Here is a 13,602-nt window from a genome sequence, read left to right on the forward strand (position 1 = left end):
AGTTCACACACAGCTGCATACAATGCTGCCAATGTTCAAAGCAATTCTACAGATCATTTTCTGAAAGACTGTTGAGGATCTCTGTTGTTTTTGCTTTCAAAACTTCTGACAAAAAATGGGTTCCTTTAAGTACTGACTTGATCTTTGGGAAGAGGTAGAGCCAGGTCTGCTGAACAGGATGGGTGCGGCAGATGGGTGCTCAAGCACAATGATGCTGTTATTAGCTAAAAACTGCTTCATAGACAAAGCTTAGTGGGCTGGTACACACCAACATTTTCTGACCGAGGGCATTAAAACATCTATATTTGAACACATGTCCACTCATACTGTGAGTGAAGTGATCGAGTTGAGTCTTGTCTCACTGTGACAGGTTAGAACATGTTCTATAACAATGTTTTTGTCTCTCCCTTCCCACTCTTGGTTAGTCTCAGGTTTTTTGTGTCAGACATCGAATATTGCCAATTTGATGAAAAATTTTCTATCTTAGTCTCATAGTTTATGAAAGTAGTGAAGAAATACTAAGCCTGCAAGGGAAAGTATCCATGTAACAGATGTGAAATTTTCAGTAAAGTTTAAAAATAGGAAATGAGAACCAAAAATTACCTACAGAAGTTGCTGCTGAGTGTTTAAAAATACACACTTCAATTCTATTCTTCAGAGTTGCTAAATCATAAACAGTTCTAGAAATTATTTAACCATACCTTTTTACTATAAAAATCCTAAACTTACATAACAAGTAAGAAAACTCAGTACCTCATATTCTAATGGTCTTGCTTCATAGATTTCTGTTCCATTCAAAGGTTTTCCTGGTTGTATGTGAGTGACCAGAAGAGTCAGTGGGATGAGACCAAGAGAATATATGCCTAAATTCATTAGGTGTGCACGAAACCCATAGGCCATCCTTGAAAGTAAGAAAGTTAAAGTTACTACACTTTACAGATTTAGAAGAGCATGCATTTAAATGGAACAGTCAACAACGTTTTCAAGATGAGAAAATAAACATTTCTTAAAATGTCCTTTTGTGATGATTATGTTCATTGAGCTTCATGTAGACAAAGGTGTACTGGCCATTCTGAAATACCATTCCTTTTCTTTTTTTAACTCATCAATCCTATTACATATTTTGCAATAAAGTGGAAACAAAGATAGCGGTTGTCTTTGCTGTAAATACTAACGAATTGTTACTAAATTCTAAGCTACATTTTATATGATAATCATCAGCGTATACTAAATAAGCTTACAAGAGGTTACAGGGAAAAGACTTTTGATTCAGTCAACTCTATAAATATGAACATCCTAGTAAACAACTCTCAGGCACGATAACCTTCATCCTCACATGCAATATGATATTTTATGTACATTAAAATGCACCTACCATTTCATAAGCAAATATTCTTTACACACAGGATGACTGAGTAGCTCCATGCGATTGTGGCGTACCATGGCCTAAAAACCAAGAAAGCAGAAGGATCAAAATTATCTCATCTATGTAAATGCTTACAAAACTGGCTAGGTCATCTTCTTTACTTGAATATTAGCCTAATGAAAAGTAAAATGTCTGTAAGATATTCCAAAGTTCTTTTTTTAACACATTCTAGCCAAAAGCTATCACTATCTTGTCTTCTCTGCCTATTCAGGCATTCGCCATCTCTCTGGCTGTTCTGTTATTGTATTTCAAGCTTTAAAAAATAACTATACAGAGATTGCATACTTTGCCAAAAAAAATAAGACTAATCATTACATGGTTTTTCAGGAGCAAACATTTTGCCAACTATACATGACCAAGCTTTTCTAGTTGCACTTAATCAGAAAATTATTATTTATTATTAGATGGTATATCAAGTCTAATTGCCAACAGGAAATATTTAAAGGTAATCAAATTAAGCCAGAAAGGTTGTTCTCTAAACATTTTCTGACAAAAACAGGCAATGTGTAAGAACAGCAAATTTCAACTGAGACACAGAAAGTACTTTGCAATTAGCACATGAAAAAATCAGTTTTGTCAGGTTGTTCACTATTGCAGTGCATGATCACTACAATGACTGGAGTATGTTTTTCTTTTACATACTACCTGCACATATAGTGCATTCTCTTGAAACATTCATAGTTGTTTAAATAAACTAAGAACTTTTATCTAAAACTAAAAGAAATGTTATTTGTTACTCAGACTATAAGACCTTTGGCCTATACTTCATTCCCATGTACTTCAAATATACAGTTACATGATTTGGAGAAGAAATATTATGATGAAAAATCCAACCCTCTTGATTTTATTTGAAGCAAGACAGCATGGAATGATGTCAGAGTAAAATAAAGAACTCACATTCAAAGTGGTGAGTGGTTCATAGAAAATGTCTTCACCCTCCTTTAATTTCTTGTTAAGTGTCAGGGGACACTGAAGATATCTGAAGTTATATTCAATCTGCATAATAAACATCCACCAGTATTTAAAAGTGATGAAACTGATAATCTAACACTGAGACAATGGGCTTAATTTTAAAAAGGTTATCCTTAAGAGAGAAAAAAGTCATATTGTGTCAAAGTAATTAGAACATTAATGTATACTAATTGTTAGTCACTCTGCCATTTAATACATGCCATCAAGATGGACATCTGTGACTATAAGATAATTAAACGGCCATTTATAATTGCAAAAGTACACATCCCTTCTTAAATTATTACAGATTAAAAGGGTTATTCTTACAACTGTAATTTGTTATAATGTTCGTTTTGAAGATAAGATTGTTTTTAAAAGTTATATGGCTTTGATAACACAATATAATGTACAGTCATAGAAAATTTGCAAGTTTTCTGTTAAAGATCTAATAATCCAATGTAATAATTCACAAGGTGGTTTTCAATATTGTTTCAAAGGTGACCTATCTGTAGAATGTTCATTCTTAGCATTAGAATGTTCTCCTTAGCATTGTGAAAACAATGCTTAAGATTTTGGACAAGAATTAACAAAAAAGGTATACATTGGACTCTGAATGTTTGATAATTATTGTACTACAATAGGCATGCTTTTGATAGATTTTATGCCTTCTATCACTGTTATTCTGAAATATCCATAACTTCTGATACCTGGTTTGATTGCAAGAATTAACATAGCAGAGAGAAAGTCTATAGATTGCTCAAGCTAAAAATGCATAACCATAAAGATTTAGGAAACTCAACTTCAAAGCTGATTGCAGCTCAAAGGATAAAATATCACCTGTGTTTTCTGTAATATCTTATCCACATGAACCTGACATACACATTAAAGTATACAAATTGTGTACTTCCCAAGCTTTCAAGTAAAAAATGTGTTCACTTCAGTGTCATACAGGCAATAAAAATGCAATCAATAGCTTTGATGAGAAAAAAAAGACTAATATTTGAAGATTGCTGGTATCTGGGAAGTGCTTTTTAAGTGTCATCCTAAAACTGAGGAGTTTTTTGCCAAAGTCATATTAAAAGCACAGATTCATACACAGTTATTGGTGAATAACAATCGAATTATTCATAAATCAAGTTAAAGTGTTGGCTGTTTTCGTTTTACCAACTATAGCACTATAATTGCAACTCTAGAAAATATTTAAGAGGTACTAGAATTCAGTCCAGTATTAGCAGCTAAAAGCCAAGCTGATGATTTTATAGCTTAATTATTATCAAACCCATGTACTACAGTTAGCATATGGCCAGGAAAACTGTGACATATTCTATCCTGAGACTGTAAAATGTACTGTCTTCATAATTATTTTCATCTACTTACATAGAAGTCTCGACTTGTTTTTTCCTCCGAAGACTCAATTATACAGTTGTCCAAAACCAGCTTTGAAGAAGAACAGAACAGTGAGTTCAGGTGATACAGATAACGTTCATCAGAAAGAATACAATGTGTTTGCACCTGAACAAGATGGCCTTCAAGTACAGCAGAAATCTAACAGAAATGATGACTCAGTCAAATTCTATGGTGTATGTTTTGAAGATGTAAAATTTCAGAGTTTACATGTAGGATTTCAATAACAACTATGCAGTTTACAAGGCTACATTCTAGTTCATAAGTATAAAATGTGAAGTGTTTATGAATACAAACATACCAAGTCACTTGCTATTTCAATAAAAAGCTTTTATGTAGAGTAATTTAACAGTCAAACATACCAAGTCACTTGCTATTTTAATAAAAAGCTTTTATGTAGAGTAATTTAACAGTCAGCTTGAGAAGTGAAAATATCTCAGATGGTTCTGAACCAAATTCTCTTCTGACATTCATCGCTTTTATACTCCTTTTTTTGTACTATTTTTATACTGTTATAACTCCATTGACCTCAGTTTTCTAATATAAAAGAAATTTAAAGAAACAACCTGAAACTATCACTAAAATACAATTAAATCAATTTGTGAATTTATATTGTTTCTACTTTGTAATAAAATATATTATGAGGACAGCATTAAAAAAACAGTGGCAAATGATGCAATGTAACTAAGGTTTCTTTGTGCAGTCATTTCTTTAATACACAAAACTTACTTTAAATGAATCAGGAAGATACTCGACCATTTCCAGCAACGGACACTTATTGGCACTAGAATAGTGAGAGAACGTCATAACAGCTTCTTCCCATCTGCAAACATGAGTTGAGATAATGGAAAATAAATTAGTTTCTTCTCTTTTGAATTAATCACTCTAGATTATTTGAGTTTTATTTGAGATAGTATCTTGCAGATCACAATATGTAACATGCTTACATACCATCAAGTGGAAAATTACCTGTTTGGGGAGTAACTGAGTAACATGTAGGATGCTTCTCTAAGGATGATGCATGTTTTTCAGCTATGCTAAGACCCTCTAAAAATATGCAACTTGAACTAAACCTGGAACCTTGGCTTACAAGATCAGGTGAATAATATTAAATACAGGGAAATACTAGCAGTGTTCCTGAAACTCCTATCAAGAGATGTAATCATTGGGCAATTGTGCAACATTTTTACTCCTGAAGTGGGGCTTGACTATACTATAAAGCAAAATATTCTAAATGGCAGTGGAACCATCACATTTTAAAACATTTGCAACATATTTAAAACAACAATTCTAAATTAAATGTCTTGAATAGTATCAAACACACTGACGTTTTAATTAAAATTCCGTAGGTACTGAAGCATGATGTGAAAAGCCAAAATTATTAAATGTTTGTAAGAATAGGGAAGAGATGGGATAGATTACTTATTTCCAATTGTTCTGATTTGTCTTTTAACAGAATCTGAATACTCGATCTAATATGGAAAACAACATGACACATATCTGAGGTCCATTACAATTATGCCATTTTTTATTTGATCTCACTGAGAACACAGCATAAGCTCTGGAATTTAAAAATACATGCTCAGTCTTGCTTTTTAAACTACAGGTTTTCAGAACTTACTCTCAGTTAAAAACAAAACACAGAAAATATATTCATAAAGCGTTTTCTGTGTACCTTACCTTTTGTGTAAAATGACAGCAGAGACTACATCTTTCCTTCTATTGTGTATTGCTTCATGGAAGAAAGTAGCTACTGCTTTGTTGAACAGAATTTTCGCACCATAGTCAAGAAGTAACCTTACTGCTTTTGCATGTCCTTCTCTTGCAGCCAGGTGCAAAGCTGTGTTCTATGCAGAAGAGCAGTACAGTAATGTATCCATGAGAATAATTTTTAAAAAGTACATATTTTAGTCCTTTCCTTCACTGAAAAATGACATGCTGTTCTCCATTGCAGGCCTTGAACACTTTCAGTAGCAACATTAAAAAGTAGAATACTATCACAGAGATTCTGATAGAGATTATAGACAAGTGATCCTATGTCTACAGCTACAGTAGTGCTAAATCTGAAGAGGAAACTCAACTGTAGGTAAGTAAGGCTGATTCATTAATATCTTTTAGTTTTGTAATTAACAAACTGCAAGTCACAAATAGATAAAAATTATGGTATCTACAGATACAGTACACATGCATTTAATGATCAGGAAGAGAAGTATTAACTTACATCCAATGTGCTCATAAAACTAAATCTGCAATAAAATCCGCAGTTTTATAGGAACATTTTTTGATTTGGTATTTTCATAAAAATAAGGCAACAAGTTGTTTAGGACTGAAGTCACACTGAAACTGACTTTTGAAAGCCTTCCCAATTCACTCAGAAGTTTCCAAGGGAAATTAAGACCTAAGCATTGGCTTCTCATTAATTTCTAGGCAAGATTTGTTCCTAATCTAATAATTCTAAATGTTTTCGATAGCAGTTCTTAGAGAAATTAGCAACAGTTTCTGTGTTGGAAACAATAGTTCTTTAAAATGACAACCAATTATTTTCTGATGGGGAAGTGTAGGCAGGTTCATGTAAGAGTTCTCCAGGAAACGTATTTTGTCTTGATCCAACAGATGCTGTATTTACCCAAACTTCAGAGCAAGACAGCAGCTGTATCTGCTGGAAATCACTGTGCAGAACAGGTGGATATCAAACAATACGTTAATGCATTATAGTTGATGGTGGATTTCTTTTAATTTGTATAAGCTCTTTAAATTTCCAGTTTTTAAAGGGCTCAAGAGTGGCACGTCTAACATACTCAGCATTTTGTGCTTTCTATTAGACTATTGGCATTTTTTGTCTCTGACTTGTAATGATTGGATAAAATTTCAGCCTTCATATATTAAAGTAAGTAATAAACTTTAACAGCAGTCAAACAAAAGACTTTAAAGCTGCCACAAGAAATGAAATATCAGACATGTAATGATCAGTGGAAAGCTACTAATAGCATACCACTGACACTCAGTCTAGAAGTAATAGCAGACAAGAAACAAGTATATCTATATGAACACATACCCCTTCTTCGTCCACTCTGTCAGTACACTTCACATTAGTATCCAAAATGATCTGCATTGTGCGAGTGTATCCTCCGAAGGCAGCATGGTGCAGGGCTGTCCAGCCTTTATAATCACTTACATGTAGCAGTATAAGATTAGTAATTATAAATGGAAATTATTTTATATACATAATGTAAATGTAAATACCTTCTCCTTTGACTCCAACCTCTGCTTTTTGGCATGACTACTGCAGACATGTTGATGCTTTTTCTCAGCTAGTCTGTGATTATCTTTGCATTACTCAGAAGTAAAAGGTTCAAAACAATAACTGTATTTGGGTCCCCCTTTCTCTTTTCTTCTCTCTCTATTTCTGTGTATGTCTGGATTGCACTCATTTTCTTATATTTTACTTGCGAATGACACAAATGCTTGCAATATTCAGTTATTAATACTCAGCAACAGATGTGACATAGATCATAGCCACATGATTTATGTAATTTTGCATTTGAAGACAGTGAATAGACAGAACATTATAATCATACAAATCTATTTCTGTTAATATTACCTCATGTTAGTATAATGAAATTCATCAAGCCTTTTATCACATGGAACCTACCAGGACATTTCTTTTAAAAATGCCAGTTTTAATTCTAAATTAAGCCTAAATGCATGCACACATACATGTGCACACATAGATATACGTATATGCATACATGCATACACATATATATCATAGAATACACATATATATCATAGAATCATAGAATGGTTTAGGTTGTAAGGGACTCTAAATCATAAAATCATAGAATCCTCAGGCTGGAAAAGACCACTGAGATCAAGTCCAAACATACCTGTCCAATACTACATCATATCCCTAAGCACTTCATCTACCTGTCTTTTAAATACCTCTAGGAATGGTGACTTGACCACCTCCCCAGGCAGCCTGTTCCAGTGCTAGAAAACCTTTTCAGTGAAGGAGTTTTTCCTCATGTCCAATCTGAATTATTCCTAGCACAGTTTGAGGCTATTCGCTCTCATCATCTTTCACCTGTTACTTGGGAGAAGAGACCAACATCCACCTCTCTACAACCTCCTTTCAGGTAGTTATAGACAATTATAAGAACACTCCTCAGCTTCCTCTTCTCTAGGCTAAACAACCCCAGCTCCTTCAGACCCTCCTCAAAAGATTTGTTCTCCAGCCCCTTCACCAGCTTCGTCACTCTTCTCTGGACACTCTCCAGGGCCTCAATGTCTTTCTTGTAGTGAGGAGCCCAAAACTAAACATAGGATTCAAGGTGCGGCCTCACCAGTGCTGAGTACAGGGGCAGAATCACTTCCCTGGTGCTTGTTGGCCACGCTGTTCCTGATACAAGCCAAGATGCTATTGGCCTTCTTGGCAACCCAGGCACACTGCTGGCTCATGTTCAGTTGGCTGTCAACCAACACCCCCAGGTACTTCTCTGCCAGGCAGCTTTCTAGCCACTCTTCCTCAAGCCTGTAGTGCTGCCCGGGGTTTTTAAACCTCACCCAGTTGGCCTCTGCCCACTGATCCAGCCTGTTCAGATCCCTTTGCAGAGCCTCCCTGCCCTCCAGCAGATTGAGGCTTCCTCCCAGCTTAGTGTCATCCATGACAACAGAAGATCTTCCAACCCTCTTGCCATGGGCAGAGACACCTCCCACTAGACCATGCTGCTCAGGGCCCCATCCAACTTGGCCTTTAATACTTCCAAATATATTTACACTTACATACGCACATGTATATCAACACCTCTATCATTGCTAGGTATAATAGTCCAGCTAAAGACACTGGAAATTAAGGGTTTGGCAGTAGTTCATTTAATGAGCCCCCGTAGTCACAAAGAATGAAGGTATGACAGGTCTCTTGGTTAAAGGATCTCCTCAGAATGCTTATGCTTCTAGCTCCAAGGTGCAGCTGCAGTAGACTTGGAAGCACAGGACTTGAAAGCAACTTGAAAGTTAACACACTAAACTGAATCTTGGAAACAAGACTCTCACCTTTTGGTAGCTTTAGCTCCTGGCTTTACAGGTGGGCCTGGAAGTTTTTGTGGAGCTGCCAATGATCTGAGGATCTCTGACCTGAAATCAGGACTTAGAGTACATGGCAAGTTGCCTGTGAACCACTAACCCTAAGAATTCTTATTGAAGCCTGTAAGTGATGCTGATGTGACTACAGTATTTCCAAAACAACGTTTTTTCCATCGAAAAGTTCAATATTCTTAATTCATTTGAATTTAGAGAAAACTCAGTTTCCCCTGCATTAGAAGCCTTGCTTCACACCTAGCCATGATTCTGTGTGTCACAGACACAATCAATCAGCTAAGTTTTACAAATATTTTATAAATATGCTCTTAAATTGTATGTTTGTATATATATGTTTTAACTCTTTTCACATATTATATTTATATTGTATTAATTTCCCAGCAGACGGACATAAAATGTAGGGTGATAGTTCTTTTTTTCCCTTAATGAATAGAATTCTGTATACTTACCAGAGAAAAAGGGCCCCTCTTTTCAGAAGAAACTGAACTACTTTCTCATGACCATTCTGGGCTGCCAAATGAAGGGGAGTCATTCCCTTCTTATCACCTTCATTCAAAAGCCTTGTGTCTTTCATATCTCTTATAAGTCGTTGACATGTATTGATGCGCCCATAGCTTTGAAAGACGAACACAGAAATTAATGTTAAAAAAACACAGATGGAAAAAATGTCATAGATTCTGTTGCCTAGACTTCACTACTAACCTGGCAGCAAAGTGTAATGGCGACTTCTTGTCCCTGCTCTTAGAGTAGATGGAAACATTGAGGCTGAGTAAATTATTTACAGAGAGGGCCACACCTTGTCTGCATGCATAATGCAATGGAGTACATCCTTCATTATCTTCATCTACTACAAGGTTTTTAATATGTTCCATCTGTAACCCCAAAAGAAACCCCAAAAGCACAGAATTACATTTATATCACTAATGCTCCACAGCTTCTAGTAGCCTTTAACAATAGCAGTAATACTTCAAAGCAGTATCTAAAAATAAGAAATAAATTTTAGGAGAAGTAAGCAACAATGAGCATTCATTGTCTGCTGATTGGTGGGTTACCATCTTTTCAAACAGCTAATCTTCGAAGAACACAGCAGCTCACAACTCTGCACCCTTAATGCAATCCATCCACAGTAAAACTATAATACAGGAGAGTCTTCTTTTCTGTCATTCAATCATAACACTCATTGCTGTCAGCAGGTTTGTACAGAACACAAGGGTAGTCCATAGCCAGTATGCAGTAACAAGACTTCTGGTTGTCAAGAAACATCAGTTCACTGGTTTACAGTGTAATTTTATTTCACCCATTTTACTCTCTCCTCTTCATTCCCCTGTTTTTCCTCTGTACCTTGCCTAACACTGTCTTATGTATAGTTTTTCTTAAAGCAACTAAAAGTTCTCCTCCCCAGGCCAGCTCCACTCCTTTTCATGAATTAGTATAATCAATAATCAGAAAGTCAATGCAGACCAAACCAGAGTTATCACTCTGGTTTGAAACCAATTCTCTACATCTGCTGAAAAAATAGCTTAAATCCATTCTGCATTACTAATTAAAGTTGTTTACAGATTTCAGCAGACTCTGTAAGGTCGGTTATACTTGATTCACATTTAAAAAGGTTGTTTCTGGAGCTCTGGAGACTAGCAAATTTAACTCCTTAAAGCGAGACTGGACTCTAGCAATATGAGTGCTTCATCTCAGCACAGTCAAATACAAATTCATATTTGAAACCCTTTTTAAAACTAAATCCAAGTCTTCATTACAGTGCAGTCCACAGAAAGCTCCTGATGAATATGCTGTAAGCTATTTAAGCCCTAGAGCTTGACTGAATATGGGCACATCCCCTGGCCTTTATGCATGCAAGCTGGGAAAATAGAAGTGAAAAGTTCTATATTTTATTGCCTACCTCATGAGCTATTCAATTCCCCAACAGCAAAATAATTTATGGGATTATGTTATTCCTTTGCCTGGCAATAAGAAAACTGTATTATTTGCTTTGAAATGCTTTCATGAGAGATATGTACCTCTTCAAACTATTTTCTGTACACTGGGCAACTTAACAAGTACAACAAACTTCTACAAACATTCAAAATAAAATGGTATTTGCTTTTAGTTTTACATTTTCTAGTAAGGGCAAGACAAAGATATGAATTTATGCTTACTGTACCTGCAGAAATTTCTCATTCAGATGCTGTAATCCTCCAGGCTGCAATACCGTCAAATGCAAGAAATTCCGACCAAGATGATCTTTTAATGATACATTTGCTCCTAGATAAATATGGAAATAAATACCAGCAACTTCAAAACTGCTGGCCCCTGGCACCAATTCATGATGTTTTAGACAAAGGAACAAATGCTGAAACAACTATGTTTATAAATCTATAAAATAACAGGTATTATTTCAAGTCCACACTATAACACAGAATTTCAGTTATAAATAAAACCCCTACTGAAACTCAAATTCCATCGTTATCTCATGTGTGTATGCATTTTGTATTTCATGGAAGAACTACGATTTACATGGGGCCCCTATATTCAGAGACACTGAGCATTCACAAATCAATAAGTCATTTGAAGACGCAGATTACCACCACATTATTATAAACTTAAATTTGTAACCTTGTTATTTCTTAAAAACTTATCACAGGCCTTATTAACAAAATCATCTATATGACTTAACAAGAACAAATACAATAACAATAATTACCTTGCATCAAACGTGTAGCAATTGAAAGACATAGCTCAAACATTTTCAAGGTGACTGTATAACATCACAGGTTAACGCTTGAAATATGGGCTTTAACACTTAAAAGATTGATTGCTAGTATGAAACATGACTGTATAAGTGGTGTATTTATTCCACAGTACTACTTACTTCAAGAATTGCTAATGAATGCAGGGATGGAGTGTCAATGCCATCTCTACCTTGAGAAGCATGGTATGTGGCATACACATTTTTCTACAGCCTATTCATTCTGTACAAAAAAGGGTGAAATCATCACTCTACTCTGTCCTTTAATCTCAGGCGATACCAGCACTGTGCAGCTGTTTAGCTCATCTGCTCCTGGACTGTATGCTGAAGTACTCACTTAAAATTGAGAGGGAAGTTAGACATAGAGCTTTAACATGTATGAACCCTGCTCAAAGGACGTACGTCATATCAGTATATTCCTTTTTACCTTTCGAGAGCAGTAAATTCACAATTTTCCATGATGCACAGGAAGTGGCCAACAGAAGTGGGGATCGACCTTCGATGTCAACACTATCAATATTAGCCCCCTGCAATAAAGAATTTCAAGTTTATCATGAATAACGAATACATGAAATTATAAAATGGTGCTGCCCTTTAAAAGCATAGCTGAATTACAGACATTCTTAGTAACTCCAGATGTTCCAGATAAGTAAATTTGATAAACCCATTGCATGTCTATGTAAAACTACTACATTTTCAAACTATCAGCCACATCACATTCATCTATACAGATCTATAGATGTCTAAATGAAGTGACCTACTTCTAGGCATACTGAACTCATAACTCATGATACTTTGTTAGGGTGCCTTTCCACGCAATTTAATACTCAAAGTATATAATTCTAACTTGAAAATACTGGGACTGAATCTCTGGAAAAACACATTAATTGCAGCCCTTCTGAATGATATGGTCTTACCTAGCAGACAATTACTGAGCAAGACCCTGCCAAAGCTCTACACTATATGAGTACTGTCCAAGAAGTAATGCATGCAGATATTAGTATAGTTCAATCTGTATAGCTTCACCTGTCTTCATTTTCTTTCTTCATCATAAACTATATAAGCCAAGTTAATTTTGATCCCAAAGTAGCTGTATGAAAAATAGACACATTGTTTATTCTCCAAACTCAAAGGTTTTGATACTACTTTTCTCCATAGGTGAACCACAAGGACTGGAATGAGATATTCTGGTAAAAGTCCAGTTTCCCTGTTTTGTTTGGTTTTGCATAAGATGCTTATTGCTGGGACATTATGGTCACTACGGTCACAGTATCACTATGATCCTACCATCAAAATACTACGAATATAAATGTACTTATCTAAAAAATCCCACTAGGAAAGGAATATGAAGACACAAATAAATGAACTAATGAGATGTATGTATATTTTATCATCTTTTAGATATACTTTTTCTAGACATTGAGTTGCAAGTCAATTGGATAAGTTGAACAAAGCACACAAAAAAAGTGTATTTTATTTCAGATATTACCCAAAGATTATTGAAAAAAAAAATCAATGGGAGTTTTTCTATTAACTTCAATCATCTTTGGGTCCAGTACTAATTTGAGAGAATCATAATCATGAGCAATATTTACTTTCTAGGATGATAAAACCTGTAATATAGTAATAAGAAACATTTAATAAATGTACAGTGATTACTTTACCAGACAGAGCAGGAAGCTTCCAGTGTGTATTTCTGATATGTTTGAGAGTAACACATGCAGGACCTTTTCCCCAGTTACCTTTATACATTCAAATAACCTCTTAAAAATGTTCTTATTCATCAAAGAAACAGAGACCTTTTTTATCCAAGTGGCTTATTCAATTCAATAAAGACAGGGCAGCAATTTCCAGTTAATAATACAATCTTTAATGACCTGCCCTGCAGCTAACATCATTGTTCAACCTTCAGCAAAATTAAGTCAGTAGCACTCATTATGATTTATCACAATAAGGAGTAGCATATATTGCCACATATATT

At 35.1% G+C, this 13,602-nt stretch overlaps 1 protein-coding gene across 1 annotated transcript in view; it reads right to left on the reverse strand.

Moving 5' to 3' along the window:
* Window positions 1–13,602, reverse strand: part of TRPA1 (transient receptor potential cation channel subfamily A member 1) — a 66,715-nt gene that overhangs the window by 9,837 nt on the left and 43,276 nt on the right. The window contains exons 11-21 of the mRNA XM_069854255.1: window positions 12,049–12,148; window positions 11,037–11,137; window positions 9,581–9,750; window positions 9,328–9,492; window positions 6,837–6,951; window positions 5,462–5,628; window positions 4,511–4,604; window positions 3,755–3,814; window positions 2,324–2,422; window positions 1,376–1,446; window positions 754–901 (exon numbers count right to left, since the gene is read on the reverse strand). Coding sequence (XP_069710356.1) covers window positions 754–901; window positions 1,376–1,446; window positions 2,324–2,422; window positions 3,755–3,814; window positions 4,511–4,604; window positions 5,462–5,628; window positions 6,837–6,951; window positions 9,328–9,492; window positions 9,581–9,750; window positions 11,037–11,137; window positions 12,049–12,148 — 1,290 coding nt within the window. The remainder of the gene's footprint in view (window positions 1–753; window positions 902–1,375; window positions 1,447–2,323; window positions 2,423–3,754; window positions 3,815–4,510; window positions 4,605–5,461; window positions 5,629–6,836; window positions 6,952–9,327; window positions 9,493–9,580; window positions 9,751–11,036; window positions 11,138–12,048; window positions 12,149–13,602) is intronic.

The sequence above is a fragment of the Phaenicophaeus curvirostris genome, chromosome 3 (genome assembly GCF_032191515.1).
Source record: "Phaenicophaeus curvirostris isolate KB17595 chromosome 3, BPBGC_Pcur_1.0, whole genome shotgun sequence".
In the NCBI taxonomy this organism is placed as follows: domain Eukaryota; kingdom Metazoa; phylum Chordata; class Aves; order Cuculiformes; family Cuculidae; genus Phaenicophaeus; species Phaenicophaeus curvirostris.